General features: G+C 51.2%; 2 protein-coding genes across 3 annotated transcripts; one reads left to right on the top strand and one right to left on the bottom strand.

The window, feature by feature from the left end:
• The first annotated feature begins 7,725 nt into the window (after positions 1 to 7,725).
• On the top strand, positions 7,726 to 9,446 carry EVA1B (eva-1 homolog B). 2 transcript variants are annotated; one of them, XM_033115921.1, is made up of 3 exons: positions 7,726 to 8,007; positions 8,405 to 8,502; positions 8,786 to 9,446. In XM_033115921.1, the coding sequence occupies exons 2-3, from the start codon at positions 8,436 to 8,438 to the stop codon at positions 9,211 to 9,213; spliced, it is 495 nt and encodes a 164-aa protein (XP_032971812.1). In that variant the 5' UTR covers positions 7,726 to 8,007; positions 8,405 to 8,435; the 3' UTR covers positions 9,214 to 9,446. The 2 variants fall into 2 exon arrangements, with proteins under 2 accessions (XP_032971812.1, XP_032971811.1); XM_033115920.1 differs by having other exon boundaries at positions 7,794 to 8,007; positions 8,299 to 8,502.
• Positions 9,447 to 9,826: 380 nt separating this feature from the next.
• Positions 9,827 to 22,166, bottom strand: SH3D21 (SH3 domain containing 21). Its single transcript, XM_033115919.1, has 17 exons — positions 22,109 to 22,166; positions 21,765 to 21,847; positions 21,441 to 21,598; positions 21,291 to 21,354; positions 20,925 to 21,043; positions 20,607 to 20,697; positions 20,370 to 20,425; positions 20,235 to 20,280; positions 19,998 to 20,098; positions 19,792 to 19,878; positions 19,594 to 19,636; positions 11,874 to 11,967; positions 11,738 to 11,790; positions 11,539 to 11,633; positions 10,625 to 11,409; positions 10,480 to 10,543; positions 9,827 to 10,406 (listed from the first exon to the last, which is right to left on the bottom strand). Exons 2-17 carry the CDS (start codon positions 21,766 to 21,768, stop codon positions 10,341 to 10,343), a joined length of 1,926 nt encoding a protein of 641 aa, XP_032971810.1. The 5' UTR covers positions 21,769 to 21,847; positions 22,109 to 22,166; the 3' UTR covers positions 9,827 to 10,340.
• Between the last annotated feature and the right edge of the window lie 758 nt (positions 22,167 to 22,924).

Here is a 22,924-nt window from a genome sequence, read left to right as displayed (position 1 = left end):
CTTGTCTTCCTCCGTCCCACACCCCATGTCCAATCTACTGCTAATCCTTTTGGCCATTTCTCACACAGCTGCTCTCCCTGTGACCACCCTGTCTGAGCCCCCTTCTCTTGCTTCCGGGCCTCCCTGCTCCATCTCCACCCCACCCCCCCGCGACAGCCCTGCCACGGCAGCACAGGTGAGCCTTTCAGAAGTCCGATTCTGTCCCTCTCCTTACACCCTTCTGATGGCTTCCATCCCATGTAGTAGCTGATAAAGCGCTACAGCACCAGCTCTAACCTGACTCTCTAACTTCTCGGCCCCTCACCCCCTGCGTGCTGTCCCAGCCACGCTGATTCTGACCAAGCTAAGCACAGCTTCCACCACCAGCCTCTCTCATTGGCCATGCTTTTCTGGAAACCTCTTCCCCCACATATTTGCATGACTTCCTCTCTCACTTCTCTGCTCAAAATGTCACCTCTTCAGAGAGGCCCTCCCTATGTCTACCTGGTCTTTATCCCCTTACCCTGCCTTATTTTTCTTCATGGTACTTCTTTCAGCCGAACATATTACCTGATGGATCACATCTGTCTCTCCTACTCGAATGTTGAGCTCTGTGAGGGCAGGAATCTGTGTGTGTCCGTGCAGGGGTGTTGGGGGGCTGGTCATCACAGTGACTAGTGGGGTGCTGCTGGCATTTACAGGGTGGAGGCCAGGGACCCCAGACAACGCCACAGGAAGGCAGATTCTACTCCTGCACATGAGCGAAGAACTTGTTTATAATCACCAGAGCCAAGAATCTAACTCCACTCGCTACATAAACACACGGGACTGTATGCATCATGTACACTACATTTCCGGGGAATGCAACTACTGTGTAAAGTGAAGGACATTAGTACTTTGTTTTGTTCTTCGCTGTTTCAGACACTGACACCACACTATCCCAGCGTCAGTCTGCACTCGTAGCTGTCACCTGCCTGGCAATTGATCACAAACACATATCATTACCCTTTATCTTTTATAAAACATATATATGTATATATGTGTGTGTTTTAAATTAGATGTAGAGGTGGTATATTAGCCACAAATTTCATTCAGGAGAATAAAAGCAATACAAAGAATCATGGACAGGCAGCTTTGGGTCTGAGGGGGTGGAGAACCATGACCTTTGGAAGACTGCTTGGGAACGTGGGCTCTGAAGTTCAAATCCAGGCCCCACCACTTACTTCACTGTAACCGCAAAGATGTTACTTAACCTCTCTGAGCCTCACTTTCCTCCTCTGTAAAATGGGAGCCATGCTGCAAACTACATGGTTACTGGGAAAACTGGAGGATTTGAGGCTGCAGCAGTTAGCAGAGTGCCTGCCAGGTGCCAGAAGGGTACTCAATAGCCATCGCTATTCGTTTTGCAAACTCTGAGTCCTCTTCCCAGCAACTGTCCTGGGTGCTGGAGGGTGGCTGGCATTCAGAGGACTGGGCAGGTCTTAGGAGACCTTAAGTGAGTCTCCTCGCCATCCAAGACCAAAGCAGCTTCCGTCCCTCCCCACAGTGGGGAGAGGTCCCAGTGTCAGGAACAGAGTAGCTGAGGGCAGCCCCAGCCTGGCCCCTGGGAAAGGGAGCAGTTGGCTTTGCATTGAGCCCTGAAATGCCAGCCCTGCCAGGCCTCTCCCAGAGGCTCTGGATCTCTCAGCCCCCTGGTCTCCTATGAAGACCTAGCATCATTCTCTCTGTGCCCCGCAACGTGACAAATCTCACAGGGAGACAGGAGGGCAGAGAGGCAGCCAACCAGCAGCAAGTGGGTAGGCAGCAGGTCAGTCATAGGCCTACAGACAGGAAAATCAGCAGGGGATGTGAGCTAGGCAGGCAGGTGACATATGCAGAGATCCCCAACACACGGGGAAAGCAGGTGGCTGGGCAGACTTAACAGACAGGTGGATTGGGCAGGGAGGGGCAGTAGGAAAAGCAGAAAGGCAGGTGGCCAGGGGCCAAAGGCTTCAGGCACCTCCCCCAGAGCTTCTAGGAGCAGCCTGAAGCCTCTTTTAACCCTCTAGGGCAAAGCTGCCACTTCTCCCACTTGGCCTGGCTTGACCACATGCATCCCCCTGGAGAGGGCAGCACTCTAGCTACCATGTGTCCTTCTCTCTGAAAGAACCAGCAACCATCTCAACCCACTCTGCTCCAGCACAGCCACCTGCTTCATCAGGGCTCAGTCACACCTGGCCCACTCCAAACACACATGTCACACGCCAACCCAGGTATACCTTTGTCTATAGATAGCAATACTCAGAGATTTGCATAGCACAGGGATGCGTGGAAACAGCTTAACACAAACTGTCATGCAGGGTGTCATGTGGGGTCTCAGCTCCCGCTCCCCACATAAGAACACAGGACATGGTGAGGCCAAAAAGGAACACCCACGGAGCCATAGATAGGGGTCATACCACTATAGTCTCACTGGCAGCTAGGTTGGAGACACAGGAAGCAGGAGCCACACGATCTGCAACCTGCTGTCTGCTTCTCTGCCAACCAATCAACCCCACTTGCTAACTGCAATCGCGCTTGCTAGCTCAGCCACCATCTTCTTGCCAGCCACCATCCACTGCTAGCGTAGCCTCGGCAGTTAATTAGTGGCCAATGGCTCACTGGTTACAGCTGATAGCCAGCTAGACACAGCTGATGGCCATCCAATCACAGTTGATGGCCATTTACTACCCAAGTGAGCACCTTTCCACATGAGGCTGAGAAATTCCTGGCTCTGTCCCCACACTCCAAACCTCCAGGGTCTCACCTCACAATCTACCCGACAAGCATCTTCCGCAAGGGGCCCTGTGTGAGGAGCCTGGAGGTGAATGCAATATCTGGGACACAGCCAGACTCTCTGGGCACAGCCAGGGTTTCTCAGGGCACCACTAGTCCTTCTGGGCAGAGCCAGACTTCCTGGGCACAGCCAGGGTTCTCAGGGCACCGTGCTCTTTCTGGGCACAGCCAGATTTCCTGGGCTATATAAGTCCTGCATCCGGGCTGCCTCAGCAAGCACTTCCCAGCCCACATGGCCACAATGACCTTTGCTTTCTCCGGTCTATGCTGGTTGGAGAACCATCCACGTCTTCCCACCCCTCCACAGCCAGTCGAGACACAGGAAGCAAACATCCACCGGGTCCACTACATGGTGGTACGTTCCCAAGCAAACAGTCAAACGGTCCATCAAATCAGGGATGGAAGACAATTCCCCATAGTCCACAGTCATTTGCCAGGGCTGTGCATTAGCCTCACAATGTGTGCCCTCTCTGCAGGGCGAGGGCTCCAAGTCCTCCCTAACCTGAGGATGAGGGCCTCAGCAAGCACTTGCCAGCCCACAGGGCCGCAACGACCTTCGCTTTCTCTGGACTATGTTGGTTGGGGAACCATCCACGTCTTCCCACCCCTCCACAGGGTCCAGCTCTCCGGCAGCTACTCCTCCTGGTCTTCCTGACGCTGAATGTTCATACGCACAAACTGCTCCATTGCCCTTCGGAGAGCTTCAGCTGCAACCGTACCCTGCTCGCTGCGCCATGTGTCATACAGGGTGTCATGCAGGGTCTCTGGTCCCGCTCCCCGCATAGGAACACAGGATATGGTGAGGCCAAAAAGGAACACCCACGGAGCCATAGGTAGGGGAGTCATACCACTATAGTCTTGCTGGCGGCTGGGTTGGAGACACAGGAAGCAGGAGCCACACGATCCGCAACCTGCCGTCCACTTCTCTGCCAACCAACCAACCCCTTGCTAACTGCACTCCGCCCTGCTAACTGCAATCCGTGCTTGCCAGCCACCATCTCCTTGCTAGCCCCCATTTGCCGCTAGCATAGCCACAGCAGTCACATTAGTGGCCAATGGCTCACTGGTTACAGCTGACAGCCAACTAGCCACAGCTGATGGCCATCCAATCACAGCTGATGGCCATTTACTACCTGAGCCAGCACCTTTCCATGTGAGGCCGAGAGCCTGGAAACTGCACTCCTGGCTCTGTCCCCACACTCCAAACTTCCAGGGTCTCGCCTCACAATCAATGCAACAAGCGTCTTTCGTGAGGGGCCCTGTGCGAGGAGCCTGGAGGTGAATGCAATATCCTGGACACAGCAAGGCTCTCTGAGCACAGCAGAGTTCCTCAGGGCACCACCAGTCCTTCTGGGCACAGCCAGACTTCCTGGGCTTCTTAGGGTACCACCAGTCTCCCCGGACACAGCCAGGGCCTCTCAGGGCATTGCCACTCTCTCTGGGCACAGCTAGGGTTTCTCAGGGTACCACCAGTCTTTTTGAGCACAGCCAGGGTTCTCAGGGCACAGCCAGGGTTCTCAGAGCACCGCCAGTCTTTCTGGGCACAGCCAGACATCCTGGGCACAGCCAGGGTTCTCAGGGCACCATGCTGGAACAATAATGGCTCACAGGCAAGGTGCTTACATATTCTTGATGGCAGCCGGTCGAGACACAGGAAGCAAACATCCACTGGTTCCGCTGCATGACGGTACGTTCCCAAACAGTCAAGTGGTCCATCATATCAGGGATAAAAGGCAATTCCCCATAGTTCACAGTCATTTACCAGGGCTGTGCATTGGTCCTACAACGTGTGCCTTCTCTGCAGGGCGAGGGTGCAAAGTCCTCCCCAACCTGGGGGTGAGGGCCTCAGCAAGCACTTCCCAGCCCACAGGGCCGCAACGACCTTCACTTTCTCCGGCCTACCCTGGTTGGGGAACCATCCACGTCTTCCCACCCCTCCACAGGGATCCAGCTCTCCGGCAGCTACACGGCTTTTCCTGTGCTGGTGCGAGAACCGTCCATGTCTTTCCTCCCCTCCACGGGGGTCCAGCTCTCCGGCAGCTGCTCCTCCTGGTCTTCCTGACGCTGAGTGTTCATACACACAAACTGCTCCACCGCCCTTCAGAGAGCTTTGGCCAGCACTGTACCCTGCTCGCTGCACCATGTGTCATGCTGGGTCTCTGCTCCCACTCCTCACATAAGAACACGGGACATGGTGAGGCCAAAAAGGAACATCCACGGAGCCACAGTTAGGGGAGTCACACCACTATAGTATCACTGGCGGCTGGGTTGGAGACACAGGAAGCAGGAGCCACACAAAACGCAACCTGCCGTCTGCTTCTCTGACAACCAAACCCACCATGCTAACTGCAATCTGTGCTTGCTAGCTCAGGCACCATCTCCTTGCTAGCCCCCATTTGCTGCTAGCGTAGCCACAGCAGTTATATTAGTGCCCAATGGCTCACTGGTTACAGCTGACAGCCAACTAGCCACAGCTGATGGCCATCCAATCACAGTTGATGGCCATTTACTACCCGAGTGAGCACCTTTCCACGTGAGGGCGAGAGCCTGGAAACTGCACTCCTGGCTTCGTCTCCACACAAACATATCCCAAATCTTGCAGCCCCCCATAGAGAGGCATGCACGTGGACCCTCAAGCAGACACATGATGTGCCAGACAGAGCAGACGCACATCCACAACACCCAGGGTCAGTCTCACAAGCACGGCCGTAGCACACACTAACCTTCACGTGGATGGTAGGCATCCAGCATGTCGATCCAGACATGGGAACCCACCGTTATCACAGCCAATGGGCAGATTCTGGCCTCACCTTCACCTGTCAGCCCAATTTAACATGGCTGATCGCGTCTTGGTCCTGGCCAGGTCTTCCTCCCGCCTCCCTCGTCTCTCCTCGCTGACTCCTCCTCCACACGCCTCCTCAATATTGGAGCAGCCAGAGCTCAGGCTTCAAACCTCCTCTCTTCTATCGCTGCCTCCAGGTGAGCTTACCCACTCCCAGGGTGTTCTGTCCGTTGTCACACACACATTTCCAGCCCAGACTTCTCGCGGTTCCACTGACTGATCTGACACCTCCACCTGGACATCTCAAATCTACCGAACATGAATCTCAGATTACCCAAAACCTGCTCCCCACCTAAGCCTCCCTCAGGTGTCCCGGCCCAACACCGAGCCGTGGGCCTGTATTCCTTTTCTCGCATCAGCATCCCACGCAGGAAGTCCTGTGGACCCTCCCTTCAGAATCTCACCTCCTCCACTGCCCCTCCCAGCCCCAGCCCCCGGCCACTGCTGGCCTGGAGGGCCACCAGCCTGCTCACTGCTCTGCTTCCATTCTTGCCCCGCATGGTCCACCCCACGCTGAACCCCTACACGGATCTCTCCAGCGTGCATCACTGAACCATGACATTGCGGATTAAAACCCCAGGGGCTCCCACGACACAATCATGCCTCAGCTCCTCCACAGGGCCCACAGCCTCTCCAGGATCACCCCATCACTCCCTGGTGCCTCTGCCCCTGGAAGAGGTGCCCCAGGACGCTCCACCTTAGGACGCTTGTTCTTCCTGCCCAACACTCCGCCCCGGGTCCTGGCATGGCTGCCCCTCCTCAAGATCCAGCTCTCACCTCACATGCGCCCCTCAGCAGCTGCCCAGGTGTTCTCCATCACATTTCCCTATCCCATCCTCTGAGCACTTGGCGGCACCCTAGATTCTCTTCTTCACGTATTGTCTATGTCTCCACCTTAGTGTCAGGCAAACCTTTGCCCATGCGGGCAAAGATTTCTGTCTGTTTTGTCCACTGCTGAACCCCCCTTACTAGGAAGTGCTAAGCACACTGCACAGTTAGCATTTGTTGATTAGCGGCTGTATGGATTTATACAGACATACCCACCCCCACAAAAATGCTCAAGCAGATACAACACGAAAATAGACACACAAATATACAGATGTGGGCAACAATACCACCACATGCTAACAAAACAGACTAAACAGCCACAAAGACCCCCAGGAGTCCTTTTCCCACCCCCATGGGAGCCAGTCCTAGTTCTTTCTCCACCTAGATCTGCCCTCTGCTTGAACCCTGAGACAGGACTTGGAGTGAGGGTCTCCAGCCTGGACAGAGGGGGGGTCACCGGCCCACAGGCCTCAGGCAGCGCCTTCAGCTATGTCTGCAATTTCCTCTCCCCCCTTCCTTCCCTCCTCCTCCCTAAGGCTCCCGCCAAGAAGGCCTCCCCCTCACTCCAGCCCCAGCACAGGAAGGGGGGCCCACAAAGAGGGGCTGAGAGTCTGGGCAGTAAGACCCAGGCCCACACACTGATCACACTACACATGGCATGCGTGAGCCCTGAGCCCATGTGGAAATGTGTGTGCACGGCAGGTTTAGCCAGAAGGCAAAGGCACACTCGGGAGCAGAACACAGGGGCCAGCAGAGGCCACAGGCTGGGTTCTGCAAGGCTGGCCTGGGCCTGGCTGGAAGCCTGAGTCCAGCATTCATTAACCCTGCTGGCCCAGCTCCGTCAGCTGGACACACTCACCGCCTGGGCCTAGGAGGAGGGAATGAGAGTCCCTTCCCTTCATTGTGGGTTGAGCGGCTGGCGGAGAGGGGCAGTCTTCCCTAGGCAAGTAAGGATCCTGGGAAGACGGGCAAGGCATAGGCACGGGGTTAGGAGCCCAGGCAGGCTCTAGGGTCGGAGAGCAGTGAGTTCACGTCTCCACCGTTTGATAGTTTTTCAATCTTTCCGTGACTCAGTTTATTTATCTGCCAGGTGAGAATAATGGCACCACATTATAGAATTATTAGAAGGATTAAATGGAAGAGTATTGTAAAGGGTTTAGCCCATTGCCTGGCACCTAGGCAGAACTCCATCCTCCTCATTATTTATTGTTGTTATTAGTAGCCTGGGGGCGGTCCCTGGAACCGGTCTCCCCAGCCGTTTCCTGCGGGGGAGCAGACGCCCCGCAGGCCTCTCTCCCCCCTCTCCCCTTCCTCTGCCGGCCCTTTTCCTCCCCGCCTCCCCCGCCCCGCCCCGCCCCGTCCCGTCCCTCCTCTTTCCTCCGAGGAAACTTTCCGCCGGCTGGTCCATCGGCCCGTGTCCGGCCCGCGCTGCCGCGGCCTGGGAGCTGAGCGGTACGGGCGGGGCGGGCGGGAGCAGGGGTCCCCGGGTGCGTGCGGCTGACGGAGGTGCCGAGGCCTGACCGCGGGAAAGCGGGGCGCTGACGGTGAGTGAGCCTGGGCCTGCGGGCTGGTGGGTCCCCGGGGGGGGGCAGGATGGGAAAGGAGGTGGCCTCCCGTTCCCGGAGCTCCCCCAAGGAGGGCGGAAGGCACCCGCGTCTCTCCAACATCCCGCTACCCGGACGACGAAACCCGACATCTTTTGGGGACCTAATGAAGGGGCTGAGCCTCCTGCGGCCCACTTCCTGACCTCCAGGTTGGAGGGGGCTCCGCACGCAGGGGAGAGATCCCCAGACAGGGCCCAGGTCTGCAGTGAAGTCAGGGCGCTCTCTCTCCAGGGTGGAAACTAGAGCTGCTCTTCCAAGGAGAGGAGCTGCCCGGAGAAAGCGGCGTCAGGATCAACTTCAGACTGGGGATTAGGATCTGACCTTGCTGACCTCGCAGGCTAACCGGGGAGCTGCCCCCACAGAGCAGCATGGATGCCCCGCGAAGGGACATGGAGTTGATCAGCAACAGCCTGGCGGCCTACGCACACATCCGTGGTGAGGACGGCGGGGGTAATGCACCCCTCCCTGCCCCGCTGAGGCCCCACTCCGCTCCTTCCCTCCCCACCCCTACCACTGTAAACACTCCCCTCACGCAGCCAGTCACCTACTCCCAATTCCCCCCACCCTCATTGCCCTCTATTGAGGGATAGCGGCTACCTAATGTCCTTCAAATAGAGAGTACTGTTCTTGCCCCTGAGACGTAGAACCTGGAGTCTTTTCCAGATGGAATGACTCCCACCCGCCAGGGCCCCTCTGACTTCTGCCCTCTGCCCTCCAGCTAACCCCGAGAGCTTTGGCCTCTACTTCGTGCTGGGTGTCTGTTTTGGCCTGCTGCTAACCCTGTGCCTGCTAGTCATCAGCATCTCCTGCGCGCCCCGCCCGCGGCCCCGGGGCCCCGCTCAGCACCGAGACCCCCGCAGCAGCACCCTGGAGGCTGAGGACATGGACGAGGAAGAGGACACGGTGACGCGGCTGGGCCCCGATGACACGCTGCCTGGTCCCGAGCTGTCCAGCGAGCCCGACGGGCCTCTGGGCGTCAACGTTTTCACGTCAGCGGAGGAGCTGGAGCGGGCACAGCGCCTGGAGGAGCGGGAACGGATCCTGCGGGAGATCTGGCGCACCGGTCAGCCAGACCTGTTGGGCACCGGCACACTGGGGCCCAGTTCCACAGCTACAGGCACCCTGGGTCGCATGCACTATTACTGACTGGGCTGCTTCCTCTGCAAGGCGCTCTGGGTACTGGACATGCACTTGAGCTCACAGCTGCCCCAGGACCTTTGGATCGGCCCAGTTTGCGGTGCTGTGGTGGCCCCGCCCCCACAGCTCCCATGGTGCTATGGGCGTGGATTCCCACCCTCTGGGGGGAGGGCTGGACACAGGGTCCCCCCCAGGGAGTGGTTAAGAGGTGAAGTGACCAATGAAAGCTGCATTCTCAGTGACTCAGTCTCCCTCTGTTACCTCTGCCCCCAATGGCCCCCGGGGTCCTGCCTTGCAAAGCTGAGAACCTACTGACTCCTTTACCAGGCTGACCACCTCCATCACTGTCCTCGGCACACATGCTTGCGTTCACTTCGCTAAGGGCAAAACACTCCACACCGCGCCAGTCTCACACAGAACAAGTCTCATTCGCATTCCTTATTCACAAATGCATTCCTGATCAGCAAACGCGAGCACATGTCGCCCCTGCCCCTACAAATCTGGGTTCATGCATCACTGCAAACACACACACCCCCTCCCTTTCTCCCCCTAGGCCTCGGCACCCTGACCTTGACGCTGAGGCACCATTAGCCCCAGTTTAACCATGTGTGCCTGAACTGGGCTGTGGAATTGGTGTCAGCCGAGGTGCGTTCCTGAGTCCTTCCGGAAGGAACAGTGGGACAAACTGGGAGGGGTCCAGGCTCGAAAGCAGGGCTGCAGGGCCCCTTTGGGGCACAGCTGGATTCCGGAATCTGGGCCGCAGGCAGAGCCCGACCCGCCTGGGCCCCTCCTGCAGGCAGGCGTCCAAAGGAGACGCCCACCACCCTCTTCCCCCTCCCCCTGCCATCCGGTGGGTAAAAATAGCTGCGCGCAGGCCTTGAGAACTGTAATGGGAGCCACATGTTGGCCAGATGTGCCTGGGAGAGCCCGCCAGGAATGCGGAGCGCTGGGGTCGCCAGCCCGGCCCCGCCCCCTCCGCGCAGGCCCCGCCCCGGCACGGACCAGCACAGGCACAGGCGAGGCGAGCGTGCACTGCAGTTTACTTTCTTGGGTTTCCCAAAGTCGTGTGCAAGGACTTGGGTGGCCAGAGCCAGACTCCCCTCCAGGCCCCGCCATAATCCCTCCTGGGTCCTCCTTCAGTACGTCTGCGTCTGTGCGTGGCGGGAGGTCCCGGATTCCTGGTTCTTTTGCTTCATCTGAACCTAGTTGGGAGAGGGCGTCAGGGGAGGGCCAGCTACCAGCCCCCTCTCAGCCGGGGATCCGCACCCCACCCACCTCCAGCAACTGGCGCTTCTTCCTCTCGCTCTCCAGCTCCTCCCAGATGTCGGTCAGCTTCCTTCTGCGGATTGAGAGCAAGAGGAAGGGGTGGGTCGGGCTGGCTTAGACCCCCCCCTTCTTCCCCCACCTCCTCCCCACTTACTCCAGCTGCACTGCCATCAGCTCCAGGGCCCTCCTTAAAGACTCCACCTCGTCCTGTAGCCTCACTATATCACCTCTGTCACTTTTGCTGTCCGTGGGATTTTGCGGGACCAGCGAAGAGAGAGTGGGAGTCTCTTGAGTGTCTGGAATCGGACTGATAGGATGTCGATTCTTTTGGGCAGGTTCTACATCTTTGGGGGAAACCTCTTGGGGGGTAGCCTCTTCCTTCACAGGTGGTTCCTCCAGGAGGGTGGTGGCCTCTTCCAGGGGGTGGGCCTTCTCGAGGGCAGGCCCGGACTCTGGCTTCGCTTCGGACTGGAGTGCAGAGCTATCCGTCTCATCCAGGGGGTATTTCATCATGCAGAGGCAGGGCTCCTCTGGCATGTTGACTTCCTCCTCCGCGGACTGAGCTTCCCTGACCAGGAGAGACTTGCCCTTGGGCAGCTGCATTGCCTCCGGAGAGAAGAGATGGAACTGAGTGGTGTCCCCAGCGGAAGCCACTTCAGAGAGCACCTGCTCCCGGGCCAAGGCCTTTTCTAGGGCAGAGGCCTCGTCCCCAGGAAGGGCCATCTTTGGGCCAGGGGCTTCATCTTCAGGTGGGACACCTGGTGGAGAGGCCTTGTCCTCCAGAGTCGGGGTCTCCTCTGGGGTGGGGGGCTTATCTGGAGTCGGGGTTTCCTCTGGGCTGGGGGCCTTATCCGGAGATGGGATCTTCTGTGGGTTGTGGGTCTTGCCCAGAGTAGGGGTCTTATTCACAGGAAAGGCCTTTGCTCGGCTGCGCTGCTCCTGTGGTGATGGGGTTGAGGTCTCAGCGGAGGGGTCCCCTTGGCCTGGGATCCTTCACCCTCACACACCATACCCCTGGCAAGCAGACTCTGCCCAGTCTCCCTCTTCACCACATTGCGGGCCTCTCACCTGACTGGTTGTAGAGTGGTGCTGGGAAGCCTGTGTTCTGGATCGCTTTCTGCCAGGGTGGCCTGGACCCCCACTGTGGAGGCTGGCACTGGAGCCTATGACAACAGAATCTCAGGGGCCCATGCCTAGTCCGACCCTGCATCTCTCCCCGTCTCTGTCCCCTAGTCCTCACCCCACTGATGAAGGCAGTAAGACTTACCAGAGTTCCAGGATGGGAGCTTCTGACCATCTCCACCAGATGTCCAAGATAACCTGCAAATATCACATCAGACCCAGGGGGTGGGGGGCAGGGAGCAGCATTTCCTTTGTACCGTCATCCCCACCCTGCTCCTTACTTCACTTTGCTGGGCACGGTGGGAGCTGTCATCAGCTTCTTGATGGTAGGGAGGCCTGTTTTGGGCATCATCTTTTTTGTTTCCTTAATAGGAGCTGGGGAGGAAGAGGAGAGTGTGGCATTTGTTCACTCATTTATCCAACCATCCAAGAGTCGCTGGCCCTGTCCTCTGGTGTGCACAGGGACTAGGGAGAGGAGATGGATCACATTTGACTCTGCCTCCTGGGAACTCTGGGGAATCTGACTACCCTCAGGCCATCGGGAACTGTGGGAGACCCTGAAGAGTCATCAGGGAAGGCTTTGTGGGGGAGATGGCTCCAAATCCTGTCAGTTTTCTACCTATGCTTTTCTAAGACCTGCCCCTGTTTAGGGCCATGACTGCTTCCCTGGTTCAGACTTCCTCTCTACCCTGGACCATGGCAACAACCTTCCAGTTCATCCTCCCTTGACCTTCTTTGTCTCTCCACTCTGAAGTGACATCAGAGTGAACAACTGAAGGCAGTCACAGTGACACAGTGACATTCATATCCATGGACACGCATGCTGAAATTTACTCACGCACGCATTATTACACAATACCCGATACCGAGTCCTAGTGGGCAAGAGCATGGATCCTATAACCAGACGCCAGGCTTTGAATTCCTGCGGCATGACTTGCCAGTTGTGTGAAAACTTGGGTAGGGAACTTAACGTCTCTGTGCCCCAATGTCCTTATCCATAAAACATGGGTCACAAGGGTATACATCTAATAGGATTGTTGTGAAGTTTGAGGGACTTAATCTATATGAGATACTTAAAAGAATGTTTGACACATAGTCAAAGCTCGTTAAAATGTTAACTTTGCCTTATGTTTCTTGTAGGATGACTGATTAGGCGCTCTGTGGGGTCCTCCCACTAGAGAGCAATTACATCCTGCTTAGGATATAATTTGGGGGCACTGTTGGACTTAAAAGAGGTAAGGGAGGGCCACAAAAAGGGAGAAACGGGCCAGGATAGTGGTGAGAGGGTGACACTACTATGACTACTGAGCCTGGAGCCCGTGATGAGAGCAGGTGTCCCAGGTTCTGCTCCCGCGGCTCACCATAGGCCCAAAACTCAGTAGCCACACAGCCGTAAGACCCGGGCACCGCTTTCTTCCAGAGGGCTAGACTGGTCTCTGGTGGTTGGTGCCCTCTGGCTACGGACAGACGTAGAAGTAAGTCTTCTCTGGAAGAAGTCTTTCCCTACTGAGGTGTGCAAGCCTCCCACAGATGGAGATTAAGTCATGAGCTTACACACGAAGAGAATACAACACATGAGAAGGCAGGCCACTGAGAGCGAGAGTCAACAGACACACGCACAGCAGTTACTGGAACCGTCAGGTAGAAAACACAGCACAGCTCTGTATAAAATATTTGAAGACATAAAGGACGAGCCTGCAACAAAGGGACCATCAGGAATAAACAGGCAGATTTGAAGGAAAAAAAAAAAAGCTAAACTGCTAGAGATGAAAAATAGTACTCTTGAAATAAAATGCAATGTGTAGGTTAAATAGCAGATTAAACATAGCCAAAAAGCTAGAGAGAGAATTAAATTAGTACAATAGAAGTATAGTGAGACAATGAGTGAAAATTTCGAAAATGTTTAAAGGCATGGATAATAGAAGCAGGGCTTGACAATGGCTGAGGTAGTGGACAAATCCGCGCCCCACATGGCAACTATAAAGCTGGACGAAAATGACAAAGCAACCATTTCAGTGCTCTAGAAATTGACCAATGGCATAAAAAAATCTGAGAAGCGTTTATGCTCCGTGATGTTCTTGCCTGCCCCTCCTGCACAGCCGCCTCCCCCACCTGGGTCCATGCAGACTTCCTGAGTGTGGGGCAGGCTAAGGATCAGAAGCTTCACTAGCCTGGCTGAAGGGAGCTCAATCAATTCAGGGTGTAACCTTGTATTTGGCATGGTTTCATAGATATGACACCAAAACATAAGCAACCAGAGAAAAAATAGATAAATGGGACTTCATCAAAATTTAAAACTTTTGTGCATCAAAGAACACCATCAAGAAAGTAAAAAGACAACAGAGAAAATAGGAAAAAAATATTTGCAAATCATATATCTGACAAGGGACTTTTATCTAGAATATATAAAAAACTTCTAGGGGTCGGCCCAGTGGCTGAGGCAGTTAGAGTTCCATGCTCCTAACTCCGAAGGCTGCCGGTTCGATTCCCACATGGGATGGGCCAGTGGGCTCTCAACCACAAGGTTGCCGGTTCAACTCCTCGAATCCCACAGGGGATGGTGGGCAGCGCCCCCTGCAACTAAGATGGAACACGGCACCTTGAGCTGAGCTGCTGCTGAGCTCCCGGATGGTTCTGTTGGTTGGAGCACGTCCTCTCAACCACAGGTTGTGGGTTCGACTCCCACAAAGGATGGTGGGCTGCGCCCCCTTCAACTAGCAACAGCAACTGGACCTGGAGTTGAGCTGCACCCTCCACAACTAAGACTGAAAGGACAACAACTTGAAGCTGAATGGCACCCTCCACAACTAAGATTGAAAGGACAACAACTTGACTTGGAAAAAAGTCCTGGAAGTACACACTGTTCCCCAATAAAAAAAGTCTTGTTCCCCTTCCCCAGTAAAATCTTTGGAAAAAAAAAAAAAAAGAGACACACACAGACTGAAAGTAAAGATGGGAAAAAGATAAAAAAAAAAAAAAAAACTTCTACAATTTAGTAGAAAGGCAACCCAATTCAAAAATAGCCAAGGACCCAAATAGATATTAATATTTCTCCAAAAGGCATACGAATAGCTAATAAACATATAAAAAGATATTCAACATCATTAGCCATCAGAGAAATGAAAAGCGAAATCACAATGAGCTACCACTTCATACCCATCAGGATGATAATAATCAAGAGACAGAGGACAAGTGTTGCTGCTGATGTGGAGAAACTGAAACTCTCATACATTGCTAGTGGAAATGTAAACCGGGGCCACCACTTTGGAAAACAGTCTGACAGTTATTCCCACAGTTTTATTTTATTTCTATTTATTATTTATTTTTCTTTTTAAGGAGGGCGCAGCCCACAGTGGCCCATGCGGGGATCGAACTGGCAACTTTGGTGCCAGCAGCACCACGCTCTAACCAATTGAGCTAACTGCCACCCCTCTTCCCACCGTTTTAAACACAGAGTTTTATCACCCAGAAATTCCTTTCTTAGGTATATACCCAAAACAAATGGAAACATGTCCACATAAAAACTTGTACATGAAAGTTCATAGCCAAAAAGTGGAAACAACTCAAATGTGCGTCAACTAATGAATGGATAAAATGTGGTACATTCATTCATACAATGGAATATTATTGGGCAATAAAAAGGAATAAAATATAATAAACACTACAAAATTGATGAACCTTGAAAATAGTATACAAGGTTAAAGAAACCCATTATAAAAGACCGTATATTGTATGATATAATGTACGTGAAATGTAAGCAAAAGTAGGTTAGTGGTTGTGTAGGGCTGGTGGTGGGGAGAATGAGACTGGTAGAGTAATGGCTAAAGAGTATGGGATTTCTTTTGGGGGTGACGAAAATGTTCTAAAATTGTGATGTTGGATAACTCTATGACTATATTAAACACCACTGAATTGTATATTTTAAATGACTGTATTGTGTAGTATGTGAATTTTAACTCAATAAAGCTGTTTAAAAAAAAAGGGTGGCAGGGCAGATTTGGCCCACAGACCATAATTTGCTAACTCCTGGTCTAAATATCCCAATTAAAAGGTAGGGATCATCAGACTGAATCAAAAAAAGCAAAATCCAACTATATATATATATATATACACACTATATATATACTGTGTGTGTGTGTGTGTATACATATATATAGTACAATAGATTGAAAAACACAAATAGGTTGACAGTAAAAGGTTGGAAAAAGATAGACCACACAAATAGTAACCAGAATAGTAACCATATATTCATATAAGACAAAACAAACTTTAAGACAAGAAAAATTGTGAGAGACAAAGAGAAATCATAATGATAAACAGATAGAGATAACAATTACAAATGTATACGTGCCTAACAACAAAGCCTGAAAGTACACATAGCAAACAATGATAGAACTAAAAGGAGAAATAAACAATTCAACAATAGCTGGAGATTTTATTCAGGAGGAAGATTAAGACTCTGAATTTAGACTTGTTAAGTTAAATATACGTACATAGTACACTTCAAGAGCAAACTAAAATAGTAAAAATAAAATGTACAAATTCCAAATCAATGAACAAAGTGAAAAAAAAAAGGAGAAAAGAACCACTTTTTTCTTTTTTAAAGTTTTACAAACTTTAAAATATTGTAAAATAATTATGATTAATATGTTAAAAATAATTATCACCAATTTATCACCAAAGACAAACAGACTAAAGTGAAAAGACAAAGGTACTTTCCAGAAATCTGCTGCATGACAATGTGTATACAGTTAACACTAAAAATGGTTAAAATGGTAAATTTTGGTTTTTTATCATAATTTTAAAAAAACAAAAAAGTACAATAGAAAAGATTTTTTTCAAAGTACAACTCTGGTGAGACTGAACAAGAAAAAGAGGGAAAAATATTCTTAGAAATGAGAGAGATTATACCTGCAGATGAAATTAAAAAGATTATAAGAAAATATTATGAACAACTTTACACAAATAATTAGAAAACATGGATTAAATGATAATTTTAAAAAATGTAACTCACTAAAACTGATTCAAGAATTGTAGTCAGATTTTTTGCCAGTCATTGTTACCCAGGGATCAGCAGACCAAGTGCTATCTGTGCAAGTCTCCTAAGAGGTTTCTTCCCCTCTGAGTTTCAATGTAAAGCCATTTGAAGAGCAGTTATTAAGAAGTCTTTGAAGATGTGATCAAGTTAAGATCAGGTTATATTGGATTAAGGTGGACCCTAAACCAATGACTGATGTCCTTATTAGAAGAGGGAAATCTGGACATAGACACACAGGGCAGAAGAACATGTACAGACAGAAGCAGAGAATGGAGTGATGTATCTACAAGCCAATTACTGTGAGCAATTACCAGAAGCTAACAAGAGGCAAGGAAAGATTCTTCCCTAAAACTTTCACAGAGAACATAGCCACACCAACATCTTCATTTCAAATTTCTAGCTGCTAAAAATATGAGATTACGTTTCTGTTGTTTTAAAAGAAAGAAAGGAGGGAAGAAAGAAAAGGACGGTTTTAGCCAGATTTACTTATAACTATTAAAGAAATTTAAGTATGTTTTATTCCCATAATGGAAAAAAACGACCAGATAAACTTACAGGCAAGTGTTACAAGCTTTCCAGGAAAGATGATGCCCATCTTATAACATCTACCAGATAGTTAAACAACAAAATACATACTCCTTAATTCATTCGTGAGCCAGTATAACATTAATAATCAGATGAGAACAGTAAAAATGCAAAAATCTTAAAATAAAAACTGGGAAAGTATTCCAACAGTACATGAAAAGATAATAAACCATGACCAACTTGAATTTGTCCCAGGAATGCAAAGATGGCTTAATATTAGAAAATTATACAACTATCATTCATCGCATTGAGAGATAAAAGGAGAAAACCCATACAATCATTTCATAAGGTTCATATAAACAATTTGAGAAAATTCAACACACGCTCTTGTTAAAAACTCTAAGTAAACTACAAATAGAAAGGACCTTCCTTAGCCTGACAAAAAGATATCTACAAAAGTTCTAAGCAAACATCACTGTTAAAGGGGAAAAGTTAGAAGCATTCCATTTAAAATAAGGAACATAATAATAATGTTCAGCATCACTACCTCTATTTCATATTGTATTGAGATCCTAGCCACGATAGTAAGTAAGTAAGTAAATAAATAAATAAATAAATAAAATGAAATGAAAAAGCATCAGCGATGGAAAAGATAGAGCAAAATAGTCAATACTAAAAAAAAGAAAAGAAAAAGTCATGACTCACAGATGATATGACTGTCTTCATGAATAACTTACTAAGAATCTATAGATAAATTACTTGGAAATAATCAGTTACCACCATGGCTGGCTATCAAATCAGTATACAAAAATCAATGCATTTCTATATTCCTGTAATAAACAGAAGGATTTCTAATTTTGAAAAAGCACAATAAAAACTCTGAGGTATCTAGGAATAAATATTAGAAAAGTTGTGTAAAACTCACATGCAGAAAATAATACATGATTCTGGAACAACTGATTGTCCATATGGAAAAAGGTTTAATTGGATCACCCATTTAAATCAACGTTATATAGATAAAAGCACTTAAAAATGAAAAGCAACGCTTTAAAAGTCTTAAAGAAAATATAAATAACTCTCTTTCTGAACTTGGGCCAGGAAGAATTTCTTAAACAAGAAATAACATGCTAACCATTACAGATAAGATTGATATGCTTAAATTAAAATTAAGAACTCCTGTTAATCAAAAAAAAAATCATAAAAAAGGAGAAGACAAGCCACAGAGAGAAATATTTGTAACATGTGTAACCCATAAAGGATTCATATTCAAAACATATAAAGAATTCCAACAAACTATTACTAACTAGGGAAATGAAAATTAAGTCCACAATGAGTTGCTATTTTATACCTATTAAATTCACAAAAATAATGAACTCTTATAATACCACGTATTGAAGTGGATTTGGATCAATAGGGTCTCATATACATAGATGGTTGAGTGTTGAAATATACAGTCACTATGGAAATTAATTTTACTTTACTTCGTAAAACTTGAACATTTACATACCCTATCATCTAATAGTGCCACTCCTAGAATTATATCCTAGAGAAGCAATTATACCTACATGCCAGAAGACAGGTACACGAATCTTCATAGCAGCACTATTTGTAATAGTAAAAACTAGAAACAGTGAAAGTATCCAACATCAGGAGAAGACCGGATACATAAACTGGTAATTCCTCACAAGGAATATTACATAGCAGAGAAAAATAAATGAACCACATCTACACACTGGCATGGACAAATCTTAGAAACATAGTGTCGATTGGAAACAGCCAAGTGTCAGAAGACTAGAAACATATGATACCAGTTTTATAAAGCTCATAAACAAGTAAAAATAAATTAAGTGATACATTGTTTACGCACATACATATGTAAGAAAACTAAAAAACTCATGGGAATTATAAACTCAAAATTCAGGATAGTGGTTACCTTTGGTGTGGGATAAGTAGCAGAATGGGAAAAAGGAGGAGCACACAGATTACTGGCAATGTGTTAGTTCTTGGGTTTGAGTGACAGACCACGGGTGTTCATTAAGTTTTAAAACACATATGTTGCATACATTTTTGGCATGTTACATTAAAAGATTCAAAAGACACACATCCGTAGAGACACATATACAGAGCTATTCATATACACACTTATAAGACATGTGAATACACAGTCTCATAGACCCAGACATATCAATCCATACATTTTCTTACAAAATTAAACAAGTCTAAACACACTGATAGCTGCATTCCCAAGACACGGAGAAACATGAACACATTAGCAAAAACACTGACCCACATACATTCCTATCCGATCCTTAACCCACTGGGACGTAGCTCCTAAGGGGGTGTACTGGACCACTGAGGGGCGGTGGTTGTTTACAGGCAACTGCACGGGATGGGTCTCCCAGAAGCTCCCCCTAATCTCAGCCTTCTCAGACACTCACCTGATTCTCGAGATACCACTTTTCGTGGGGCCAGCTTCTTGATCTGTGCAGAAAAGAAGTATCAGAATCTGAAAAGGAGCCCCCCCACATTTTTAGGTCCACCCTCATTTAGGGGTGACCCTCCAGCTGTGTCCAGAGTAGCCTGTATGCCCTCAACCACCCCCACACACACCCCTGAGTGTCTGGCTCCATACTCACTGGGGGTGGTGGGAGCACAAAGTTGTCTGGGAAAACTCCTCTTCTGCCTTGAGACTCCCCTTCCCACCAGCCTTTATCCTCTGTGGTCTGGGACAGAGAGATGCTGTGGGGAGGTGAGCCAGGTCCCCAAGCTCCTTCTTCCCCAGGTCCCACCCCTTCTCAACAGGTCCTTCCCTGCACCCTCCCTTGCCCGCTGCCTTTCCTACCTTCCTCAGTACTTTCACCTCGTCCCCCCTCCGCAGTGCCAACTCATCTGGGGCCTCCGGCTGGTAGTCAAACAGGACCCTGTAGGTCTCGGGCTGGGAGACTGAGGGGAGGTCAATCCCCTGAAGCCAACTCTCCTCCCCAAATCAGTCAGTGGCTCCCTCCTCCATCAGCCTAGCTGGGTCCCCACTCCCCAAAGTCAGATTGGCTTCCAAGGGACCCTTTGGCTGGGTGCTCACCTATCCGCAGGTAATCTGGAGGGCTGTCATAGGTCAGGCTGCTCAGCTAGTGAGGGCAGGGAGAGGAGGAACAAGCTGAGCCTCCAACTCCCTGTGAGGAATGCACCACCTCTGTGCCCACTCCAACCAATTTACCTTGGGAGGCCGCTGGGGATTAGGGCTGATTGAAGGCATGTCTGAGTTACCGAGGCCTGGTGGGGGAGTGGATAGGAAGGTTAAAGGGGGGTGCTACTTCGCATGTTAGATCACGGGAAAGGTCAAAGGGGCCACAGGGTCAGGAAGTGTGGATCACAGGCTCAGGCTACTGGGAGGGTCACTAGAGATTGCAGTCTGGTCACAGGGTCTCACGGGGTCACAGGATCCAGGTCTCACTTGGGGGCTCACTGTCCAGCAACTCCACAAAGTTGGATGGGAAGGCTCCTAGCTGCCCGTCCTTCTTCCCCAGCCACCAGCCGTCCTCAATCTGGGGAGAGGGTAGGATGCAGGGGCATCTGGTTCTGCCCCAAAGGTCTCTCTAGGAGTCACACACCCGTGATTCGGTCCCGATGACTCCCTCCTCCCTTGCTCCCTCACTTTCCCATCTCTGCGCCCCTCACCATTCCCATCACCCACACCTTCACTTCACCCATCTCCTCACGCCAGGGACAAACTCCATCATCTCTCCAAATCCTCATTACTCCATCCCCTCACCTCTTTTATCACTTCCACAATCTCCCCAGCTTGCAACTTCAGCTCGTCTACCTGCTCCGGGATGTAGTTGAAGTTCACTTTGCACCATCTTTGAGGGCCCCGAGACTTTGCGGGGCGACCTGGAGTGGGACGTGAGCGAAGCCGCTAGAGCTGGGTGCCCCAGTTCGCTGAGCTGCGGTAGGGACCGGCTGCAGCGCCCACCTCAGTGCCTCCAGGCCCTGCCCAAGGGCGGAGCATTGTGCTCGAGAACCAATCAGACCGCAGAGCTGCCGAGCGGCCCCGCCCAGAGCCGCGCCCGTCGTGGCGAGCTGCGGGCTCCCAGACCGCGCTGGTTCCGGGCGCCCGCCCACCGGCCCCGGCGCTCACCTCGGCGGCGCGCACAGCGTGGTCTCGGCGCCTCCCCCGCGCCGCGCAGTGTCTCGGGGATCTCCTAGAAATGAGGACACGGGGAAGGGGGTCTCAGTTCCGCGGGGTGCGCTGAGACACGCCCCCAGCCCGATTCCCGGCCCGTCTCACCTGCACTAAGCGCTCAGGAAAGAGGCCACAATGGCCTCCCAGCTCTCCGCTCAGCCAGCCCCGTGCTGGCCCCTTGCACACCTGCCGGACCACGTCCCCGGGCGCCAGACTCAGCTCGCCCTCCTTCTGCGCGTGGTATCCCGCCAGGACGAGTACCTCTGCGGGCGGAAGCGCGGTTCAGAAGGGCCCAGTCAGGGCCGCCTGGCCATGGCGCGAGTCCCGCGCTCCGTGTAGAGGACCGCGGAAGAGCGGGATGGTGGTGTAGGCTTTTGTTGCCGTTTCCACGTTTGCGCAGAGGAGCCACCCTAAACCCTCTACACATACCCATGGCTTCCGGGGCCCCCTCCACAGCCGGGCAGGAAGGACAGTGCGGTCCCGCGGGCAGCCGAGTACTGGACCCTGGTAGGCTGGGACAAGGGGCGAGATTGTGCAGCAAAAGAGGCGGAGGCAAGAGCCGATGGGTCGGGCTCCAGGTGCAGAGTGGGTGTGGGAGAGAAGGCGGCCAGGCTCAGCAGGTTCGGCCCCCAACCCAGGGGTGAGGACTCCAAGGTCTCCTGCCAGTGCTGAGGTCAGTTCCCCCACCTGCTTTGGCCTGTCTGCCTAGTCACCTAAATTCCTGTTTAGACGCCTCCCCACGTCCCAACCTGGGCCCTGAAGCTCCCACCCACCTTTAGCACAGAGCTTTCCTGGTATAGCCTCGCGGTTGGCAAGCTTTTAGCTGCAGGGGAAGAGGTGGGGAGAGGCACATAGCAGGGTGGAGCGGCCCTGCAGGCAGCAACCGCTCCAAGGCGGGCCCTGCCTGGGTGGATGGGAGTGGTTGCTCTAGTGTGCACAAAACTACTGGTACATACCTGTACTCCGCTCTCCCTGGGAGGCATATCCCTCCCTCCCTGGTCCCCTTAAAGGGAAGAGGAAGGGTACAAAGACGCTTCCAGTCTGGTTTCAGAAAACACCTCCAGATTCTCCTTGGAGGAGAAGGTGGGAAGGAGGAATTTTTAGCTTTAAGTGCTTCTGCTGGCTACAGCCAAGCCCAGAGCTGGCAAGGGTTGAAGTTAGGGCCCACGTAGGTTTTCAGGTAATCTCCCAGCTCAGTGGAAAACATAGATGGCTGTTATCCACACCCCTTGGCCTTTGCCCCACCACCTTGGAAGCCTTGCTCATGACGCCACTGTGAAAAAATCTGATTTTCCTGAGGTGTCCAAGGTACAGGATGAAGTAAAACCACTTAAGATGAATACCGTGTTTCCCGGAAAATAAGACCTAGCCGGACAATCAGCTCTAATGCGTCTTTTGGAGCAAAAATTAACATAAGATCCGGTCCAGGTCTTGTATTAATTTTTGCTCCAAAAGACGCATTAGAGCTGATTGTCCGGCTAGGTCTTCCTTTCAGGGAAACACGGTAGTTATTCGCCAGCAGGATAGCTAAGGATAGCGCCTCCCAGAATGAGTAACTGTGGGGGCTGAGCAACAGCCTGGGCCTAGCC

The sequence above is a fragment of the Rhinolophus ferrumequinum genome, chromosome 9, assembly GCF_004115265.2.
Source record: "Rhinolophus ferrumequinum isolate MPI-CBG mRhiFer1 chromosome 9, mRhiFer1_v1.p, whole genome shotgun sequence".
NCBI lineage: Eukaryota > Metazoa > Chordata > Mammalia > Chiroptera > Rhinolophidae > Rhinolophus > Rhinolophus ferrumequinum.
The sequence above is the reverse complement of the archived record's forward strand: the minus strand, read 5'-3'. Positions and strand labels throughout refer to the sequence as shown.

Bases quoted from the DNA above. Each gene is read 5' to 3' on its own strand.
- EVA1B (XM_033115921.1), top strand. From the start codon at position 8,436: ATGGATGCCCCGCGAAGGGACATGGAGTTGATCAGCAACAGCCTGGCG. The intron at 8,503-8,785 runs GTGAGGACGGCG...TCTGCCCTCCAG, and splicing joins GGCCTACGCACACATCCGTG to CTAACCCCGAGAGCTTTGGC.
- SH3D21 (XM_033115919.1), bottom strand. The intron at 11,791-11,873 runs GTAAGGAGCAGG...TGATATTTGCAG, and splicing joins ACCGTGCCCAGCAAAGTGAA to GTTATCTTGGACATCTGGTG. The intron at 10,407-10,479 runs GTGGGTGGGGTG...TCTCCCAACTAG, and splicing joins AGAAGCGCCAGTTGCTGGAG to GTTCAGATGAAGCAAAAGAA.